General features: G+C 44.2%; 1 protein-coding gene across 1 annotated transcript; it reads left to right on the top strand.

The window, feature by feature from the left end:
* The first annotated feature begins 5,299 nt into the window (after nt 1-5,299).
* On the top strand, nt 5,300-21,419 carry REST (RE1 silencing transcription factor). The gene is made up of 3 exons (XM_039710382.1): nt 5,300-6,782; nt 12,845-12,928; nt 15,953-21,419. The coding sequence occupies exons 1-3, from the start codon at nt 5,882-5,884 to the stop codon at nt 17,653-17,655; spliced, it is 2,688 nt and encodes an 895-aa protein (XP_039566316.1). The 5' UTR covers nt 5,300-5,881; the 3' UTR covers nt 17,656-21,419.
* Nucleotides 21,420-22,931: the final 1,512 nt, after the last annotated feature.

The following is a 22,931-nucleotide window of genomic DNA, read 5'->3' as shown; positions in this document are numbered from 1 at the left end:
AAACGATGTTTCTGTTGACTGAACAATTACTGGAGGCAAAGTGGAAAGGTTTATATGTTTATTTAGGCAATGTTTTCAACTTTTCCCCTCAGAAGAGTTGCACTGGTGCAAACAGCAAAGGTTGGAGAGCTGGGCTGGAGAGAATGCTGGAAGTTTTTAAAAGTCTTTTTTTAGACTTATCACATGATTTAAAGTACTCTCCTCTTGCTACTGTACAGTCCTGAACCCCTTTTCCAGTCCCTGGTACTGGAAAGGTACAGCCCTTCCAGAGAGTCAGTGAAATGTTGCCTGGTTGTCAGAGGGCGAGCTGGTGCTTGCAGCAGGTAGGAGACCAGGCAGTGGCTGCTGCTCCGGGAAAGATGGACAAAAACTCGGTGAAGGAGGAAACTGAGGAATAAAGGGCTCAGTTTAGAAAGGGCTGAACATCCCACATGGGTTTGGCTGAGTGACACTCCAAGCCACTGGGCACAGGAAGCCTGGTGAGAAGCAGGAGCAAGAGGACTGTGGCTTAAATGCAGAGGTGTTTAGGAATGTTAGGTGGGATTTCTGAACCTGAGGTGAATAAGACAGACTCTTCCCAGCAGTACTACTTATTGAGAGTGGACATGCACACGGAGTTTGACCTGCTGGGAGCTAAGGGGAAACCAAGGGTCAGGGCTGTGGTCAGTGGAGTCCCACCACACAACCACATGTTCCTTCTAAAGGAGACCTTCCTCCTCCCTTGTTCTTCCTCTCACCCAGCAATTGTACATTACATCTTGTCTCCTCCCCACATAATCCCTGTTATTGTCAATTAGCCTGTGGTAAAGCACAGAGGGCTGTTGCTTAAGAAACAGTTGCTCATCCAGGGAACTGCTGTAAAACACCAGGCACACCATTCCCTATCCTGTCATCACCCAAGACAAAAAATGTGCATGTCCAAATCCAGTTACACCAGTGCTCCCATACGAAAAAAGCTTTTAAAAGCACTTTTATGAGTTGTTGCAGATGGATGTCTGTTTAGGCTGTGGCACTGTAATTCCAGGCACAACATTACCCTCCCCTTCCAAACAGTTACTCAGGCAACTTTAGTTTTAGAAGCCAGGAATTGCTGCAGAGGATTAGGTGCTGTGTGCCTAGCCCTGACACCCAGCTGCACAGCTTTCAGCTGCAAACTTGAGATCATGTTTTCCACAGCTCTTGGTACCTACTGCCTCTCCCTTCCATGGACTGAAATCATGTGGTACCAACCACAAAAATGGGAACTGTGTAAAGCCTGATGGCACTGTAAAATTAACTGCTCAGAGCATCTTGAAACAAACAGGACTTGACAGGATGTGTTTTGTGCCAGGTTCGTGATTTGAGTCAGATGGCTGTGGTGGATTAGGTCTGGCAGTGGCAGCCTGAACACTGGGTTTACTGCTCGGTAAAATCCCAACCACAGCAGTTGGAAACAGTTTTATCTTAGAACCTAAAGATGTTTTGAAAAGGCTGTGTTAAAATAGGTACAATTATTAAGCCTGATTGCCTGTGAGTAAAAAAGGTAACTTTCAGTAAATATCTTTTGAAGATTCTCAGCCTTCTTTGCACATGATATTTTATACTCTATGAAATGATGGCTTTGCCAACGTTTGCCCCTTCAGAGTACCAACTGCTGTCCAAGAAGGCAGCGAAGCCATAACAAATGCAATCTATTCTGTATGCGTTTCTGAAAGAGCAAAGTGAAGTAGCTAAGTGTGGATAACCTTCTGGAAACTCATACTCCCTCAAACTGACCCCTATCACACGCACTTCTAGGCAGAAGTGAGAACATGGCATTTGCACTGACCCTGTTAGGTGAGACAAACCAGTGCTGGTCACTGACGAGGAGCTTTCTGGAGAAGTACTTTTAGTATGTGTTGTTCTACTGAACCTGTTCACCACACAGATGTGGAAACCTTCACACTGGAAGGAGGGAGGAGGTGCCACACTGGCTATGAGTCAGAGAATTTTCCTGACTCTTTAGAAAAAGATAATTATTAGACTCCTCTCATCATGAGACCTGTGTCTATTAAAAGCTGTAGAATGAGCTTGTTCAAAAGGATTAAGGCAAGAATTTCTGAGATGTAAGTGATGCTGCCCAGAGCTTGAAATTTTGGCCCATTCTGACCTTCAAACATGAAGCAGCCTTGTTTGCTGCTTATGTCTCATTAGCAGCAAACAAGGCAAAACAAACCAAATGGAGACCTTTTTAACCCAGACAACAGTGTTTTTTCTCCATTAACACCAAAAGAGATTTCTCTCAGAGCACAAAACTGAAAGTGTATATATGGCATGAGGCTCTGAATAGTGTTTGTATTAACAAAGCAGTGCTTGTGGGATCTATTCCTGGCAGTGAAGCATTTAATATTTAATTTTTTTAGAACACTGGAACCATAAACACATTTTAGAATATTAACATAGATAGTTACGGCACATTGGCATACTTGCAGAGTACAGAAGTTGAGAAATCTGGTCAGACTGGTTTTTGAAAGGTGAAAGAGATCTCTGCTGAAATGATAAACATTAAAATACTATTAAGATAACATTAAAAGTGGTGCTTTCAGCAAGAAATTTGGTCACCAGGAAAAAAAAAAAAAAAAAGGAAAACCAGACAGTGCAAAAAACCTGCTTCCAGGCAATGAACCTAAAAGGGCGCTTATGTCAAATCCAGTTGTGAAATCACACACAAAGGAAAGAACCAAAGTTCCCATAGGAACCTCAAGTCATCTAAAATGCTTTAACAATTCTAAATGCAGTGCCTTTATTTTTATAACAGATGGATGTTAATATTGAAGTATGCTTTCTATTAGAAACACAGTTTCAGCTCCCTGCTCTCCAGCTGATGCAGGATGGAAACAATCCATATGACTGTTAATGTCAACTTTCTTGTTTTGGCAGAAGTTTTTATTTATGATTGCATTTTTTGCAGACATTACCGGCTTTGATGTGGAACATTTCTTTCATGATACATATTCACTGCAGGACTATCTACATTCAAGCTGCTTGAAGCATCCTGACCATGAAATAATTGGTGTAGACACTTCCGTGTGCTGCTAAAATTTCTTGGGGTGCACATGTGGGATTTTTTGGAAAACACTGGAGAACTAACTGCACTTGACTGCTGGCATAACTTGGAGCAGTGTAACTTGGGTTTTAACCTATAAATCTGATGGGTCAGCCCTAGAATTAAGGGGGTTTGGGAATGGCTCAGACTTGACATAGAGCTCAAAGGAGCTTTTCACTTGGGAATACATATTTTGTGTTTGCCTGGCATAAGGAGAGTATTGAGCAAAGAAAGAGCTGTCTGCAAATAAGATGAGTTCTGCAGGAAGAGGTGTAGGCAATGGCAATGTCAAAACTACTTACAGAAATTGGAACCTAACTCAGGTTTGGTTAGATTTTTTGTAGCCAAGTAGTCTGAGCCAGTAGCATCCGTATATTCCATAAAGGCAAAGCTTTCATGTGAGTCTGTCCCACTGTGTGCTCAAGCTCCTCTGCCAGGGTAGCTGCTGAGAGCTGTACCCTGCATTGATACCAGAGCACAGCTGTGGTCCAAGCACCATGCTCCAAACTATGTGCACCCTGAGAGCAGTGAAGAGGGAGGAAAGATACATGGAGTTTGCAAGGATGTGGTGCCTAGGCAAGGGACCTTGGGTTAAGGTTTTAGGACAACCTCTCTCAAATAAATTAATAACATAATATATAAAAACATATATAAATTTATAATACAACATATATGTATTACAGAGTTTCCCTTCTGAATGATGAAAATGACAGACAGGCAGACATGGAGGCTGAGAAAGAAGCTTGCCCTTGGGAAACAGAAACAGGTGGCAAGATTGGCCAGCACACAGACACAGACCACAGACACAGACCACATCTCTGCTGTCCGGGCCCCGAAGGCTGTTACTCACAGGAACAGATCAGGGATACTTTTTAGATTCTCAGTTTCAATATCTAACAAAGTATCTTACGCTCCTTCAACATTTCCTGATGTAGTTTGCATTCTCTAGTTTTTGTACCGAGGAAAAATGCCATTTGCTTTCCCCACTTTCAGAGATGTTTGTGCTTTGCCAGCCGGGGCGGCTGGCCCTGCCTCTGCACCCACTGCCAGGCAGTGCAGCACAGCTTCATTTGAGGCTGGCCAGATGACACAGAGAGAGGGGGTTTTGCAGCTTCCCAGAGATATCGGCCCAATAGGTACCGGCTCCTGCTGAAAATTTTGAGATTTAGAAATCAGCTCAGCCTGAGGAATTTCAGGACCAAGGAAATTTTTCCAATATTTATGGTGAAGAGCCACACAAGTGCCCAAGAGAAGAAAGAAATTTGGGTTCCTTATTTAGGATCAGAATTGTCACCTAGGCAGGACTGGATGCTGTTATTGAGCACTCTGTTGCAGCCAGTGAGTGCATGGCTGGGCTCAGCAAAAGCAACCTTTGGGGGTTTTCCCTGGTTTTGGAACAATGAGGACAATCTATGGAGGTTTTGGTCCTGTGGTTGTATGTGGCATTTTATGTTTTGAGAGCAATTTGGGTAGTTTAGTGGCCTAGACCATGGTGGAGCAGGGTCAATCACAGAATCAGGCTGGAAAAGACCTCTGGGGCCATTGACTCCAACCTTTGACCGAACACCACCATGCCAGCTAGACCATGGCAAGAAGAGCCACATCCAGTCTTTCCTTAAACACCTCCAGAGACGATGACCACCTCCTGGGGCAGCCCATCCCAATGTTTAACCACGCTTTCCATGATCAATATCTAACCCAAACATCTCCTGGTGCAGCTTAAGACCTCACTAGCTTCCTGGGGGGAGAGATCGACCCCCATCTGGCACAATCTCCTTCCAGTTGCTTGTAGAGTGATAAAGTCACGCTGAGTCTTCTTTTCACCAGGCTACACACCCAGTTCTCTCCGCTGCTCCTCATCAGACTTGTGCTCTAAACACTTCGCCAGCTTCGCTGCCTTCTCCGGACTCGCCTCGCGAAGGCGATGCCGTGGGCACCGCCTCGAAGCTGGTCAGATCAGCGTTGCCATCCCCGAACGGACAAAGGAACCCACGGCAGCGGGGCCGGGCACGGACAAACCCCGCGGCCGCCAGCTCTGCCCCTGGGCACGAACCCTCCCCCGGGGCGGGTGCCCCTTCCCCGTGGCACGCCGCCGCCCGCTGCCCCCGCCGCTGCCGGGTGACCCCGCTGGGCCCGGCCCCTCCTGCCGGGGGCGGGCTGCCCCGGCCGCCGCGGGCGGAGGAGGAAGCCGGGCGTCCCCACCGGCCGGCGGCAGCGGGCGGGCCGGGGGCGGCGCGGGGAGGGCGCTTTGTGTGGGCAGGCAGAAAATGGCCGCATGCCTGTCAGGCAGGGAGGGAGGGAAGGAGGGAGGGTGGCGGGGGCACGGCCCGGCCCGGCTCCCCTGGCGGATGTGCGCCGGGCCGCGGGGAGGTCGCCGCAGGGCCGGGCCGCCCCCCTTTGTTGGCGGCCTTGGGCCCGGCGGGGCGCTTGGGGCGGGCGGCGGCCGGGCAGGGCACTCGGCGGAGCGCGGCCACAGCACTCGCCGCCGGCCCCACGTCCCCCCGTGTCTGGCGTGGCGGGAGCCGCGGGGCCCGGCCCGGGGTCAGTCACCTGCCCCGAGCCCCGCCTGGGCCCTGGGACCCCGTTGTCAGCGCCTCCCACCGGGTGGGATCCTCCACACGTAGGGAAGAGCCCTTGGGGCAAAGAACGAGACCCCACAGCTCCGGGTTCTGCTGCCCGCTGCCCCAGCACCTCAGCAAAGAGCTTTAGTTTTTTGATGTTCCCCGGAGGGCTGCTTCGGCAGTACACAGCAGAGGAGATTTTTCCACGCTCAGGTGCTTACAGGTGTTCCTTTTCTCTTCACACAGAATTACTGCCATGGCAACTCAAGTGCTGGGACAGTCTGGTGGGAACAGCCTCTTTCCCGGCAGTTCTAATATTGGCATGGCATTGTCCAATGACATGTATGACTTACAGGACCTTTCTAAAGCTGAGCTGGCAGCTCCTCAGCTTATTATGTTGGCAAATGTGGCCTTGACGGGGGAAGTTAGTGGCAACTGCTGTGATTACCTGGTTGGAGAAGAGAGACAAATGGCAGAACTGACAACGGTGGGGGACAGCAACTTCTCAGATAGTGATGGAGAGGGTATGGAAGATACCCAGGCTGCAGAGAGTGACCACGAGGCACCTGAAAATGTGGAATTAAGCACCCTTGAGGTTCCTAATGTGGAAACTCAAGGTCCAGCTGCTTGTTCCCCTCCTAAGACTCCCAGTGTGGACAAAGATGCCTCATTGGAAGCACCGGGTACTCCAGAAAGCACAGAGGACAAGTGTAAGAGCTTGAAGAGCAAACCATTTCGTTGTAAGCCTTGCCAGTATGAGGCAGAGTCTGAAGAGGAGTTTGTGCATCATATCAGGGTTCACAGTGCTAAGAAGTTCTTCGTGGAAGAAAATGCAGAAAAGCAAGCACAGGTGAAGGAGTCTGATTCCTGCACTGCAGAAGAGGTGGATTTCTCTAAGGGCCCAATCCGTTGTGATCGCTGTGGCTATAACACTAACAGATATGATCACTATCTGGCTCACTTGAAGCACCACAACAAAGCAGGGGAAAATGAGAGAGTCTACAAGTGTACCATATGCACATACACTACTGTCAGTGAATATCACTGGAAAAAACACCTAAGAAATCATTTTCCCAGGAAAGTGTATACCTGTTCAGAGTGCTCCTATTTTTCAGACAGGAAGAATAATTATATTCAGCACATTCGAACTCACACAGGTAAGTTTTTAATCTTGTTTTGACTGAAGTGCAGTACGACTACTGAGAATCTGTGATAAATGAAGCAAGTAGAGTCTTTTTGCAAAGTTTGTTCTATTCTGATAAGGCTTTGTGCTCTCTTCTCTGGTGCTACCAGGTTATAGCCTAGTGGAATTTGGTTTGAGTTCCAGTCTGCAGTCCTAGAGGACTGAGGAAATGTCAGGTGACCAAGAGGAGATGAAGGGCATTTTGTTTAGTAATTTTAAGCTAATTTTTTGAAGAAGGCATGACAAAGTATACCTGTGATAATTGTCAGAGTCCACAACACCAAAACCTGATGTAGTGTAAAACCAAAACAAGCAGGTTGATGAAAGTGTAAGAATCCCACATAGGTAGTTTTGAAAATGCTGTCTTTAGACTGAGCTGAAACTTGACTACAATGTAATTACAGAGAGAAAGAGCTGACTGATGCATGCAGAAAAGTCCTCCAGCATCCACGAAGTCAGAATAAGAGTTGAACAGTGAATTAATTCCTTTTAATGCTCAGAGGCTTCGTTTTTTCTAGGGCCTGCATCACTGCAGCAGCCAGAAGTAGACACACACTTCTGTTGCCCTATAGGAAGCCTTCCGGGGAGTCTGGCCTGATTTCCTGACTTCTAACCTTGGTTTGTAATTGGAAGAGACAGTGTGAGGCCCCTTTTTTCCCTGGTGTATAGCCGGTGTTGCTGCCGTCCTGTGAGTTGAGACCACAGGTGACTCAGGAAATACCTTGCTTTTCATCTGAGAGCCTCACCAGCCTCTCACATGGGGAGTTCTGACGAACCAAAACTCCTTTCCACAAGGGGTTTTCGTAGCCATCTCACCCCTCTGGGCCATGGGGTACAGTTACTTGGCCTCCTGATCCCTTCTGTGGAAGCGAGAGGGCAATTCAGAGCTTCCTTGCTGCTTCTTGGAAGCTTTTATTTCCACTGTTTCAGGGCTTTTCTGTGGAGAGGGCTCACTTGCTAACCGTCTTTTAGCATGCTCACCTGACTTGGTTCCCCTTTGTTGTACACTGTGCTGGCTGAGCAAAACACTGGGGAATTTCTCCTTTAAAGTCGTGTTTTGTCACAGCAGTGGCATGAATGGTTTGGAGGTTTCAGTTCAGTTGTCTGCAGCTGTCTGGAAGGGGTGGGCACTCCGGAGGCCTCGGGGCTGGGCTTGAGCTTCAGTGTGCAGGAGTTTGTGTTTGTTAGCTCACTTTAGTGTCTGCTTTGTTGGGGCTGGTAGGGTCTGCTGGGAATTTTAGTACTTTATTCTTTCCTAAGAATAGCTGCGTGCTGTTGTTTAGTGGATACCGTCAATTTCAAACTCAGTCCTGTCTAAATATTTTTTTTCTAAGCAAGTAAACAAAGTTTATTGTGAGAGGTGTTAGGAAAATGGTGTTGTTTATCCTCCAGCTCATTTTCTTTGTGTGGTTTGTAGGAGATAACAGGAAAGAGACCAGGTAAAAATGGCAAAATAGTAGGAAAAAACCTAAATGAATCTTGTGGGGAGCTCATGGCCAAATGTGAGCCACTGCTTTGGTTCCTGTCTAGTTTACATTTGCCTTAACTTTAAATTAATCTCTGCTTGTGTTTGTAGATGACATTAGGCCCCCTTTCTGATTTCTGAAAGTGCCTGTTGAGTTTTACAGGAACTAACAATGAAAGCATGTTTGCTGAGGAAGTGCTCTGTTATCACTGCATTTGACCAATTTACCGATGAACTGTATTAAACTTTTTAAAAAATTCAGTGTATCCAGATCCCCTTTTTCTCCTGTGAAGACAGTTGTGCAGGTTCTTTTTGTTACTGTAATTAAGCTGGAATGAGTGATTATGATTTCAACATGTTTTAGTCTACCCTTGTCAGTGTTTCTTTGCTACTTCATAACTACATAGTTAAGTTCTTTCAGGCAGCTCTTGCTTGATTAAAAACTTCCAAATATGTTAGTAGAATGATTTAGGAATGTGCCTTATTTCCAGTAACATTGGTTTTGTGGAGGAGAGTGTTAAAGCTAGAGTATTGGAAGAATGAATAAGCTCCTGGCAGGTATATTTTATACACCAGGCTAAAAGTCTCTGACAATACTAATGTGTAATAAATTGCCTTAAAGAACACAAACAAAACCAGAACGCACAAAAAGTCCCACCAAACAACCCTCACCCAAAAAAAACCTGAAAAAACACCCACAGCTATTTTATAGTCAAAAGTATTTGCAGACTGTTTACATAACAGTATCGAATTTAGTAAAAACTGGCTGAATGATACTAAAATAGCTTTGGATTGTAGTTGTCATTTAAAACTGAAAAAAAGTTGTTGGTAAGAATAAATGGGATACATCTATCCATCATTTTCTTCCTATTTTATGGGTTCAGAATATTAAAGAAGAAAGTTGGAATTGTTTGTTTCTTTGGTTTCCTTATTACTAATAGGTTCAATAATTTTGGATACATGCTTTTCCTTCTCTCCTGTTTTTTTGTTTTTCGTCAGACTTTTTTTTTTGTGGGGGAAATGCCTCTTTGCAGTTAATTTGATTCTGTTGTATTAGAGCCATACAGTTTTCTGAAACACTGACTCTACAGAGTGGAGTTTCACAGATAAATGTGCTGCTGCTGCTGCTGCTGCTGGAGAAAGGCAGTCTCAGTTTTCTACCTGTATCCTGGGACTAGTTGATTCAGCTCACTAAAAAGGAGTAAAGGAGTAAAAATACTCATTTCCCCTTCCCCAGGCTGGTTTTCTGCTGGTTAGTGAACTTAGCTGCCTTACTAATAACACATGCAAATACCAGAGCACGTGGCCAGGAGCAGGGAAGGGGGCAGCATGCTAGTACCTAACATGATTGGGAAAAATACCAATCCTTGGCATGTTTGGGGACCACAGGAAGACAGGCAGAGGTTATCTGCCTGCCTGTTGTTGCTTGCATTCATGTTGAAAAGCAGGTGTCCCAGAACCTGCCCTGTACTGAATATACCTTGCAGCTTGTGACAGTGCTTGTGGGACAGGCTGCTGACAAATGTTGGGGACCTTGTACAGAGGGGTGTTTCAGGGACCGTGCAGAGGGTCATAGGCTTGTCACCTGGGAAGGCTGCCTCTGCAGGGGCCTGTCTGCTGCCCGGGAGTGGCTGGCTGGAGGTGTTCAGGACAATCTGTTCCTCTGCTGCTTAGGCAGAAAGGACTCTGTGTCAGGGACAGATCTACCTGGGCTCCTTTGTGCTCATTAGACCAAGTTTTGACTTGATTTACCTGCTGATTCTGGAGCTGTACTATGTGCAAGACAGTGCAGCATTGCTCTCTTTTATTTTTTTGCTTGTTAGAAGAAATTTCTAGAAAACTTCATTGAAAATAAACTGAAGGGCTGTATAACTAAGACATCTGCTTCAGTCAGTCACAGTGTTCTGTGTCTAGTTTTGGACTGGTTTTGGTTTGGTTTGTGGTTGTTTTTTGTTTGTTTGTTTTTTTTTTAATTTAAATTTTGGTTGTGAGAGGGAATCTTTCTTGCTTGCCACTCTGAAGTTTGCTGGAAGCAGATTTGTTTCAAGCAGATGGGACTTCTAATGGCATTATAAAAAAGGCTGTATCAAGGGGTTGTTGAGGAATACCTTTGGTGCAGGTAGCTCAGTGTGCAAGCTGCAGTTCGAGATCAGGTTTTGCTCAGGGTAAGGGCACAGAGAAGGGTGTGAGGTTCCAACCCTGTACCAGTGGTGCCAGCCAGGTGGATGGACACTGAGAGACACAGCAGGAGCCATGAACTGCCAACCTTTGGATAACAAAGCAGATGAAGATTGGGGAGGCCAGCAAGGTAGATGGACATGGAGAGGCTCAGCAGCAGGAACAGAAGACTGGGGAGGAAGAGTGATATTTGTGTGCAGGTAGGTTGTGAGGATATAAAAGTGCAGGGGTTCCACTCTTGGGTCCTCTTTGGAGGCACCAGCTCCAGCTGTCTCTGTGTTACTGTACCATGAGTAAATGGCTTTATGGAATGAGGCATCTGAGACTGCCGTGGGAAACCTGGGGACAAACTGGTAAGGAAACCTGGACTGACTGTGTGTGAGTGGGGTGTGCAGGTGATCATGGAGGGCACCTGTTGGGTCACTGGAGCCACCCACCATGAAAGGGCTTCAGTCCTTGGGAGTGTGACTCTGGAGAGACTCCTGAATGGTCAGACTGGGAACTTTACTTAACAAGATGGTCTTAAATTTCTGTGCTGATGTCAGTCTGCCTGTTCATTTGCACAGAGTTAAGTGCCTGCTTGAGCTTTGGCTGGATTGGGACTTATTCTGTGTTTTGGAGAGGTTTTTTTTAATGGCTTGTTTGCATATAAAGAAACAGCTTGTAAAACTACAATACAAATCCTTTGGGGAATAGTATTTGACAAAACAGCCTGTACAATGCATTTAATTCTCAAGTGGCAATAACACATTTTAAATTAGTGGTGGTCATTATACTTAAATCTAGTTTGTTTTGTGGCTGTGCCCTCTGTAAAAAACGCCACGAAAGAAAGCCTGTTTCACATTCCTGATGTTGTAGGGAACTTTACAGATATGAAATTTCAGATAATGGGAAGAAGATATGACTGAATATTCCAGGACCTTTGGCCACATATTTTTTAATTGTCAGGAGTAATTTAAAACCAAAACCATTTCTTTGTACCAAAAGGACTACCCCTCCCTTGAACATGACTTAATCTCATTGTGTGTATTGCACCAATCTCCTACCTTGTTTTAATTGGAAAGGGAGGGGAGTTGTGGTTGTTAGGGTGAATTTACCTTTAAACTGCTGATCTAATCAAGAACGATAGTCTAAATGTTTGATGGAAGGAAGAAATGTGGAATTAATCTGCATTACAAAGGCTGCTTCTACTGCTGTTTTGGCACAGGCTGGCAGCAGAGCCTCACATCACACACTGGCAGATGCAGATTTTTGCTGCTGCACAGAGAGCTGTGCCTCTGAAAGTGAGCACATACCCTGTGTGCAGGGCTCTTGTAGATGTCCAGGTCTCTGTGATTTGGAGAGCACCTTGGTTGTATAACTCATATGTAGCAAATTTATCCAAGTGCTGTAGTGTAATTCTGGCTATGATTTGAATAAATACTAGGACTAAGTAACTTCTTTTTCCTTTGTCAGCTTCACTCCTCTCTTCTCCTGTGGATGTCTACCCAAGACTAAAAAGTGTTCGTAGGGAAGACAGTGTGCTAGCAGTTTGGGGCAAACACCCCTGGTGCTTATCCGGACCTGCCTAACATGTTAATTATAAAACTGTCTGCCTTTGTTTGGAGCTTGTCTTCACTTGAAAAAGATTTTCAAGTATCATTGTACTGATACAATTTTAGCTACAATTACAAGCTGACTGTCCTCAGTGGAGATATAATTTATGACCGTTTAGTTTCCATTAGTTCTCCAGAACCAGTAACTCTTCAGGCATGGGGTTTTGAGTCTTTGAAATAAATGTTTATGCTACACTTAAGCTTTTGCTAGCAGCATAATTTCACTGATCAGGGCATCATGCTTTTCCATGCTGCAAGCTGTTTTCACTCTGCCAGTAAAACTTTGGAAGCAAAGACCTGCTCTTCTTTGTGTGTCACTTGTGTTCTGGTAAATGGAAGTCCATGTGGAATGGATGGTCATATCCAATCTTAATCCAAATAAAATATGGAGGTTTCAGATAAGGTGTTAAGCAAAGCAAGAAATACCTCATTTTTTACAGGATCTGTTGTGCATCTTCTGAGTGTTGGGAGAAGATGCTGTAGGGAAGTCAGGTCTGGTGGCTTAAGGCTTTCTAAAGTTGTCTGTCCTCATAATCCTTTGGCTGAGGTTACAGCTGACCCCAGGTGGACATTGGGATGTGCCTCTGTCACTATCCTGCCCTTTTACTACCCTCATTCATAAGGCATGACACATTGCAGTGGTCCGGCTCGGGCATATGCTTCTCACTGTCCCTTTGCTGAGAGACAACATCCCTCAAATACAGTGTGAGGATCTGTGACAGCCTCCCCTGTGTGGCTCGGTAACCACGTTTGGGAATCTGCTGTGTTTCAGTAACTACTTTGCTGTTTGTTTTGCAGGGGAGCGACCCTACCAGTGTGCGATGTGTCCTTACTCCAGCTCTCAGAAGACCCATTTAACCAGGCACATGCGCACCCACTCAGGTTGGTACGGAGTGGCAGCAGTGGGACTGAGCAAAGGGGGTGGGCCACAGAATCACAGCGTGGCTGCAGCTGGAGGGGACCTCTGGAGGTCATCTGGGCCACACCCTGGCTCCAGAAGGACCACCTAAAGCAGCCTGCCCAGTTCTGTGTGAGATGCCATCTTAGCAGTAAGGCCTGAGCTTTAGCTCCTTCTTTAATGGGGAAGGTTGTCTTGCTAAGGAAGGTGAAGTGTCACGAATAAAACTGACAATGGGAATATATATTTTTCTTTTTACTTTTCAAGGTCTATTCTGATATTCATAGGGCCGCTCTAGTAGTCCTAGTAATCTAGTAATAGATACAACATTGTGATGATACAGGAACAAAATCTTGTACACAGCTCTCATAAATGAGTTCAAATCAGTGAAGCTGGGAACATTTTGAGTAGCTGAGAATCTCCTCTGTGGTGCTAGGATTGTGTCCCATCCAGGGGTTCTAAGGGAACACTTAGCTTTGGTTTTGTATGACACAGGGATGTAAATTGGTGTCTGCTTATGGCAAGGAGACACAGGAGAAAAAGCAGACTCAGAGGATGTTCAGAAGCAACTCAGTCTTGTGGCACTAAAAACCAAATTAGCAATTTTCATTAGCCTTTATTCCCCATTGCTGGTCATGAGCTGTGGTGTTACAAACATTTGCTCTCGTAAATCTCTTTTTGAATGAATTAACAGCATTTTTGGGAGTTGTAACACCACAGACACAAGCATAGTAATCCTTTATGACTCTCATAAGGGAGTTCAGATAGACCTGAGCCTGTGCTTTTGATTTGTTTTTGTAAAATCTGAATTGACCGTCCCTAGATGAATTCCTAATGCTGGCAAACAGGAGTTGAAGTCTCCCTAACAGTAATTGTCTCAATTTCAATGATGAGGCTTTTAATTGAAACCAGGAGACAGGCAATTTTAACTGTAGTGGAGGGGAGCTTGGGCCCATTAAAAATAGCCAGCTTTAAAATGACATGTCAGTATTTTGGTGTGAGAATTTTGTGAATGTAGTCTTCTGCTTTCAGAAACAAAAATAATATTTGGTTGAACCTCTGGTTTGCAAATGAACCACCAAATTTGCAAATGGTTTGGTCAGTACTGAACCTGGAAATCATTTCATGAACATATTGCTCTGCCCTTATTCTGTGAAAGGAAGTCTCAGCTCCAGAGGAGGTAAGGAGTAGGATCTGCCTGTGGCCCCTGCCTCAAAAGTCTCTGAGGGAAGGCATGACTTTTGCTATCAGGGGCCTTGTATTAATAGCTCTCCTAAATTTTGTTGTGTGTTTTGTTGCATTGCCCAGGCAGCTGCACCTTTTCTATGGCAATTTCTGGACTCCTGCAGTTGACAGGCTGCCTGTTTAAGGCCCATGGGTGCTGTAGCTTTCTTCCCATGTCAGACAGCAAATGGCAGTGGTTTAGAGCCTAATTTGCAGCTGTTTTTAGCCATCTTGGTACATATCCTTTTCACTTGCACAGTAAAACCCCAGGATTTAGTAGAGACCATGGACACAAACTCTTCACATGCTACCTTTGAGTTACCCAGTTGCAGCTGCCTCTGAGCACTCCATGCACTTAGAACAGCTTGTTCATGTGTATGTAAGAGAGGCTGTTCTTGTCCTCCCACAGTGCAGGACAGAACTGTTCTTTGAAGTGTAGGTGATAAAGACTGTACTTGGAGGAAGGATGAGCAATAAACACATCAAGCTGAAACTTGTAGAAAATGTTACCAGCAAGTGGGAGGAAAAAAGAAGGAAATAAAGTGGAGAGGGAAGGAATCAAAGTAGCTCTTCTTTAAATAATAAATAGATGCTGCAGACAGACAATGATGAGATGATCTGGACATTTAAAAAATTGTCTTCCTGCTTCATGCCAAGGAGGCAGCACAGCCTTTGCTGTGCTAGAGTTTGTGAGGGTGTTGCAGATCTTGTGGTTAGCACACAAACAGGCACCACATCTTCAGTGCAGGCTGGCTGGTCTCCTGAGTTGTGCCACAGAGCATGCTTGAGTATGGGCAGTGGCTTGCAGGGGTGGGAGAAGCACTATTGTATCATGAGCAGAAGGGACTGGAGTGGATTTTCAACATACTGAAGAAGTAGCATGCATTAGTTCTGCAGATCAGTTTTGAGATGCTAGTTCAGAGCTCAGGAGCATCCCAAATTCCTCAGTTAAATTGGCACATACACAGATGCTCCCGAAGTATTTCTGGACTTGAGTTGTTGCACTAGAAGTGTTTTTCCTATTTGCTTTGATTTGTAAGGGGAAAGCTATTTCTGCTGCAGTGGCGTGCACTAAGCAGAACATTTCAGGGACACTTCTACAGGAGTCATTACACTAATATAAATGCAGATTTCAATACTAACATGATGGCTGTGGGCTGCATTTGGTTGCCTTGCCAAGAGTAGCCTGTAGCCAGAGCACTGTGTGTTTGAGACACTAAAACAGTGAACAGAATTTTTTCAGAGGTAAAGATCATCTGGGCACCCCTTTCATGTTCTTAGGCTTTTGCTAGCTTCTTTTCCCTCATTTCCTTTCAATGCAAACATGAAGTAAGATAAATCTGTATAAAGTTGGACTTTTTTGAAACGTTTGTGTGAAACTGCTATTCATCAAATGTTACATTTCCATTTTTCTACAATGCATTCAATGGACCAGTTGGGTATGGATTCCATTTGCTAATATTACTGTAGAGAGATCTCTGCCGGTATGTATGCCTAGCCAGAACCTGTGACGTTGTTACTGCTTGTTTGGTTTTGGATCCCCTTCCTCCCAGCCCTCACTCCTTCTCTCTTTTTTTTTGTATTTTGTTCTTAGTGTCTTGTGAATGTGTTTGTGACTTGTGGATTTCTTATGTTGACTTTGCTTAATTTTAAAGGCGCATGGATAATTTTTTTTTATCCTTTTCAAGTTTCTTATTTCTATATCTGTATTAGTGGGAAGTAAGTGCCCCACAACCACCGTGCTTAATAATCACCATCATTCCCTTCCATCCTTCCTTCCTTAGGTGAGAAGCCATTCAAATGTGACCAGTGCAGCTACGTGGCCTCAAACCAGCACGAAGTGACTCGCCACGCGAGGCAAGTGCACAACGGGCCGAAGCCTCTGATCTGCCCGCACTGTAACTACAAAACCGCTGACCGCAGCAACTTCAAGAAGCACGTCGAGCTCCACATCAACCCGCGCCAGTTTCTCTGCCCTGTTTGTGATTATGCAGCGTCTAAAAAATGTAACCTGCAGTATCACATCAAGTCCAGGCATCCCGATTGCTCTGACATCACCATGGATGTCTCGAAGGTGAAGCTACGGACTAAAAAGAGCGAAGCTGACTTTTCTGAGAGCGGTAATGACAAAGTGGAGAAGGAACCAACGAAAGGGGATTCAGCTGCAAAGAAAACTGAGAAAATTGTGAAGGTGGAGAAAAAAGATAATTCGGCAAAGGAAAAGAAGTCAGCAAGCAATGTTTCTGCAGGCCAGGTGACAACTAGAAGTCGGAAATCGGCTTCAGAAAACAAGGAGGTAGATATTAAAACTGAAAAAAGTACCGAGAAAACATGTAAAACAAAGAAGGTCAAAAGAAAGGCAGAGACTGAGGCAACTTCCTCAAAGCAAGAGCCTGCAAATGATACCTCAGCAGTAACAAAAAAGAAAAAGAAAGTGGAAGCTAAACCCAGAGACTGCCAGGAAGCTCAAAAAAGTGATGTTGCACCAGAGGAGGAGCCTAAAAAGCAAAATTCTTGCCTCAAGAAAAACAGAAAAAAGAAAGCTCTGAAAATAAAGCACAGTAAAAAAAGCAGTAAACTTGATCAGGAGAAGATTGAGGAAGAGGAGATGCCAGATGAGTATCCTATCACAGAAAAAGATGGAGGTGTGAAGCTGGACACTGAGGGCAGTGACCAGAAGGAGCAAGATCCCACTGACACAGTGGCATTAAACAATGACGGCGGTCATGCTATCAGCGGGGAGAGCACTGATCCCACTGATCCCAAAGGAAACTGCATCCAAGGTCCGGGGCAGCTTTGTCTGCCAGCTCAGGATGCAAACACAGAAGGTGAGGCAGAGGACCAAGAAATGCCTGCGGCAGTGGGAGAGAGTGAAGACACTGGTGGTGCAAAAGAGGAGGAGAGACAGGCGGACAAAGGGGAAGACGCTTGCTCTGAGGAATCTTCCCATGCAGCGTCTTCTGAAAAAAGCGTGGATGTACTCATGGATGTGGTACCAGATCTGGCACCTGAGAAGGAGCCAGAGGAAACTGTGGCAGAAACTGAGACTAACTCAAGCCTGATGGACCTGACCAAGAAATGCCTGCCAGCGACGGAGTCAGCAGGAGATGCTGTGCCAGTGCCTGTGCCCGCGGAAGCGTGTCCACAAAGCCCTAAAGTGGCTCTGTCCTTACCTCGGGATAACACAGTGAATGAATCTCAGGAAATGGATGAGGATGAGGGCATCCACAGCCACGAAGGCAGTGACATCAGTGACAACATATCAGAAGGAAGTGACGACTCGGGGTTAAATGGTGCTCGCTCTGTACCAGAGGAGACAAGTCCAAAGATGTCACAAGATGCTCCAGACACCTCGGTGTCCAGGGAGAACTATGTGTGCATTTTTTGTGACCGCTCATTTAAAAAGGAGGGTGAATACAGCAAGCACCTCAACAGGCACTTAGTTAATGTGTATTATCTCGAGAAGGCAGCAAAAGGGCAGGAGTAGAAATAGCTGTGGTTTGGGGAATCTTCTTTTGTAAGATCTTACACAGCTTATGTAAAAATACTGTAGATTTTTTTTTTTTAAGCACGGTTTGCTTTAGTGTCTGCATTGTTTTCTTTTTTGGTTTAGGTTTTTTTTAAGTTGAAAATATTTTTGACAACTTTATGTGTCATGGTGAACTCATTAACTATTGGATCTCTTAATTAGAGAAAGCAGGTATAGGGTGTATGAGGTTGTGTCCTATAAAGTCACTGTAAGCTTCTAGTCTATTAGCTTATGCAGCTCTTTTATAAACTGAGTTTTAGGAACAAGACTGGAGCTAACAATATACAAGTTGGATGTTTATAGAGCCACTGGCATAAGTTGCTTTTTGTTCTAGCAGCCAACTCTCTTTCTCTCCCTTTTTCCCTTTCCCTTTTTTATTTTAGTTCTTTTCAATGTATCTTGATGTTCAAAGTGTTAAACTACTTGATGGTTTTTCTACCAGGAAGATAACTTCTATTACATAAAGAGCACTTTGTAAAAGAAATCAAAGTTGGCTAGTGATGAACATAACTGTTTAAGCTAATTACAATTATGAACGTACATTTCAGATCCCCTAAGCGTGAATGATGAGCCAAAATTTGAGAGCAGTCCTTCCAACTTTTGATTGGAGAACCTCTGTCTTGATGAGTATCTTAATCACTGATGTGTAATTGGCTTTTTTGTGGGGGAGCAAGTTTGTTATTTTTAATTACTGCTTTTTGTTTTTTGATTGTGCTTTAAGGGCTTAAAATGTTGCACTTGTTTTTGATTTTTACCTATGCAGTTTAATCTTGTAGGAATAGTGCTTGTGCAGTATATGTACACTTTATATATGCATGTTTGGTTTTGTATGTGTAAGTTCTTTATATTTGGAAATGTTCAGACTTGTTGCTTACTGTGGGACAGTTTTCTGTGGCAGTTTTCTGTTCCTTACTGCAGATTTTTCTTGTTTTCCTGGGATGTGATTAACTGTGCATGAGGTTGCTGAAATTATGAGCTGCTTGGCTATGTATTTTTGACTGTGTTTAGAATTGTAGAGTCCTTGAGCAAAACGATATCAATGCAGTTCCAAAACACTTTTACAGGATTTGTTCTGTCATGGAAATGCCACTTCTGATACTTTGAATACACATGCATAGTAATAAATTCTGATTTATAATTTGGGATCACCAGACAGGAAAATAATCACTCTCAGTGGAAACAGTCTGCAGATTCTGCAAGTCTGGAATTTTTTTTTCCCTTACATTTTCATTTTTGTGGTGGACAGCAGTCAAATTTCATGAGCTTTAAAAAATAAAATAGTAGCAGTGATATAATCTAACATCTCATACACAAAAAACCCAACGAACAAGTAAAGATGAATCAACTGGTAAGCAACAAATATTTAAAATCTGTAGGAATTTCTGCTCTGTATTAATTCAAGTTGCATTTAATAAAACCATCCTGCTTCCATTCAGAGAGAAACATGCAAGTTATCAGATTGTCATCTCAGGTCTACATGTCATACCAGGAGTTTTTAATTCTAAACAGATTTCATTTCCAGCACACACAAATGCAAGAGAGATTGCATACCTAACTGCATACCTAACTGCTTGTAGCCAACCAGTGGCAAAATGAAAACGAAATCCAAACCAGCAGGGAAGAAGCAAAACCCTCCAGGTCCCATCTGTGCACTCTTCTGACTGTCATTAGCTGCCTTTCCAGTGGGAGCAGTTGGGGACAGCTCCAAAGAAGCAAATTTGGAGGCAGGTGTTACTTGGGGAGTGGAATTGAAGAGCTCAGACAGCATTTGTCAGAGCACTTTATTGCAAGTAACTTTCTGTGTAAGCTCTGGAATAAACTCCATTCTTCACTGTGTTGTCCCCACAGCATCTTCCCCTCCAAACAAACCCACTGCTGTGAATTAATTGAGAGCAACAATGCTACATTGCTTCTGATTTTGGGAGAGATTGGTAATAGGAGGCCAAAGATTTGAGAGGGAAGGCGTCCCTCATGGCAGAAATAAGTTGTATAATGTATAGTGAGTTTCTGTTTGCATAGATAGTGTTCAATCCTTACCTTGGCTGTGACAATCATTGTCAACTCAAGATCAAGTTGCAACTATATTTATGTTAAACATTAAGAGAACAAACCTAGTTGAACTGTTTTCCTGAACTAGCAGTTGTAATAGTTTTAGATGTATTTTTTTTTCTTAATGATAGTGTTTCTTTATATATAAATATTGCCACCATTTGTGAGTGATGTGAGCAGATGCTGGGAATTCCAGTACTGTGTAGAGGTTTAAAGTTCCCTTCCTATCCTTGCGAAGAGCCTTTGCCATTTTGTGAGAGACTTCAAGGACTTTAGCTATGTTCAAGTAAACTCATGGACTAGCCTGATGATTTTTTCCTGTTGTTTTTTTAATGAAAACAATTCTGTTGACTGACTTTAAAGTTCTCTCTGTGAGACAAAAGCAAAGGTGGTTCTCTGAAATACTGTGCTGCACATTTCTGTGAAGTGGTCAAGGTTTCAATGCTTGATCTGACAAGAACTCTTCAAAGACAACAGTTGGCTCCTCTTTGGCGGAGTTTCCTACCACAAGACGAGAAACTGAAAATAAATTATTAACATGTTAAGAAGAAGAGAAGTTGATTTTTTCTATCTGAGACCCATCAACAACATCCTGAACTAGTTTATCTGGGTGCAGAACTGTGTTGGAATTCTCTGCAAGGTTTGGGATTATGTTACAGTAAAAAGGCAAGGATGTAATGCATTATGTTTATCTCAAATGTTAGGCACTGCTAATATGAGTATTTTACGGGGAGTGTGGGTCACGTAGCCCACCATATATGGTGGTCTTACATTGCTGTGTCTCCCTTTAAACAATGCCTTTTTTTTTTTTGGTCTTTTTCAATATTGTTAAATTATTTTGTGTTGGTTTTGCCAATGCTAGCATGTTTGTGTTTTTTAGCAATAATACCTGTATTTGTGTTCAACCTCCAATACGTGGTTGGAAGGATTAGCATGCTGATATACCCATACACTGCCAGCCCTTGGTTGAGTCATGTGTTTTGGGCTTTTTCTGTATGAGTCTATACACTCAAACTAACTGCCCCAAAAAATGGTCAAGAAATGGCTAGCTAGGCACCTAAAATCCATGGTTTGCAATTGTTGTTTCTGGATTTTGATGATCTAGGCTGGAACTTTAGTCATTTAAAGAAGAATGTTTAACAGCTGACAGGCCAGTTAAGATACAGTAAAGTCATTGATTTCAACTGATTTAATGTAGCTGAAAGGTATTAAATCAAATTCAAGAGTTTTCTTGAATGTCAGTTGTGTAGATACGTGGCATGCATATGATATTAACAGAATCCAAATAGCTAAAGAAATTGTTTTATGTGTATATATATTTTTCCCCCCTCTAAAATTACACTAGCTAACAAACTTTTGTAAGCTGGCATGGAAACATGTTTATGATGTCTAGTTGCACCATGTTTGATGCTTTTACAGTGCAATACTTGTATTCTCTGAATTAAACCAAAGGTAATTTTTTTCATGCTCTCTACTGTAGTGCATGACAGTCTTTTCTGCGTTTGTAATAGATGTAAAACGAGCCAGATCATACTTCCTGTTTTTACCTAAATCATGTATAAGAAGTCTTTTGTTCAAAATGTAGTATAAAGTTAAACTAAATTGCATTATATTAACCTTTACAAGTGTATTTTCCTAAGCATAGTTATGATTAAATAAACTTTATTAAGGAATGTGCAGCTTCTATCTCCCACTTATTAATGGCTGTGGAAACCATTTTTAATGAGAGGCAGGAGCAGTGCCAGTGTCGTGGACAGAGCTCCTGAAGACCTCGAGCCAGGCAGGTGGGCCAGGGGGAGGCAGTACAGACATTCCAGACTTGACTGCAGGCAGGGACAGTGGCTCCAGAAATGTCTTTTTCCTTTTCTGCGTATTGTTTTCATTTCCCTGCCCACTTTAGTAAGAACAGGGCACAAGGTGGGGGCTGCATGCACATGGACAAGGTTCAAATGCAGTGCTGAACCTGTTTGTCATTTGGAAGGGCACAATGGGCATGAAGGGCAATATTCTCTGCCACCACAGAAGTGCAGCTTGATGGAAGCTGCGGAATGTAAATTTGAGTTTCAGAGGTAATGCAGGGGGCAGTGGGAATGTGGGTTTGTGAGCCGTGTGGTTGTTAGGCAGAAAAGAGTGGGTGCAGTGCTGCCACGGGACATGGCCTTGGGGTGCAGAGGGGCAGGGCTGGCAGTGCCCACACAAGGGGCAGGCTTGGCTTGCTCCTCCCGTGGGCTGTATGTGAGCAGTTTATGGTATGGACAGGGACAGGAGTGGTGCCTCAGCCTGCCCACAGACTGCAAGGGAGATGTAAGAGTGGCACAGAGATGGCAGGGCTGGGCACCTGAGTGCCTCTGCCTGTGCTGAGTTAATGATTTCAAACTGGATCAATAGAGGAGGCCCTGCCCTTTGTAGCACCAGCTAGTGCTGCCCCCCACCCTCAGGAAGGTGTTCCTGGGACAAGCTGGCTTATCTCGAGAATCCAAGTGAGTTGGCAACCTGAGAAATAATTTTCCCTTAAACCTACAGTCAGGTCATCCTTTGACTAGTTCCTTGCACCTTGGCAGAAAACCTGCTGTTTTTTCCCCTGTAGAAAACCAGGAAAAAACCCGCTAAGCTGAAAGGATGCTAAGAACCTGCTTTGTGCCAAGCTGGTTTTTAACAGAACCAGGTAGCCAAGCACAAGTGCATGGCTCTGCAGTACCTGGCAGGCCAGTGGGAGATCCTGTCCACACAGTGAGCTGCCAAAACGTGAGTTGGCTTGCATGAGGGATGGCTTAGCTTCCTGATGGAATGTATGGGGGGAGAGCAAGCTCATGTCTTAATTCAGCTGTCTTTTTCAGGCTTTGCTAATGCTCTGAAGGAGCTGAAATGCTAGGTTCCTGATTTAGGTTTGGTGGTTGTCTTTTGTTTGTTTTTAAAGCTTAGCCATGCTGACATAAATTGCTTTATCACTGTTCTTGTACATAAGTGTATATATGTATAATATAAGCTATATGTAGGAAAAGGTAGATCTAGAAGGATACATCCTTCCCTTGCCCAGGCTGTATTTTTAACCTTAGGAAATTGAGCTCTCTGCATTTCCCCCTTGGCTGGGAGCACCAGACCTGCAGCAGTGCACTCTGGCCCAAGCCAGGCAGCTGAACCTGTCCCTGCCCCCAGACCAGTCAAAGGAGCCTTCCTGGTCTCCT

Source organism: Passer montanus, unplaced genomic scaffold, assembly GCF_014805655.1.
Source record: "Passer montanus isolate IOZ18808 unplaced genomic scaffold, ASM1480565v1 scaffold23, whole genome shotgun sequence".
Lineage (NCBI taxonomy): Eukaryota > Metazoa > Chordata > Aves > Passeriformes > Passeridae > Passer > Passer montanus.
Note: the sequence above shows the minus strand (reverse complement) of the source record. Positions and strands in the feature narration are given on the sequence as shown.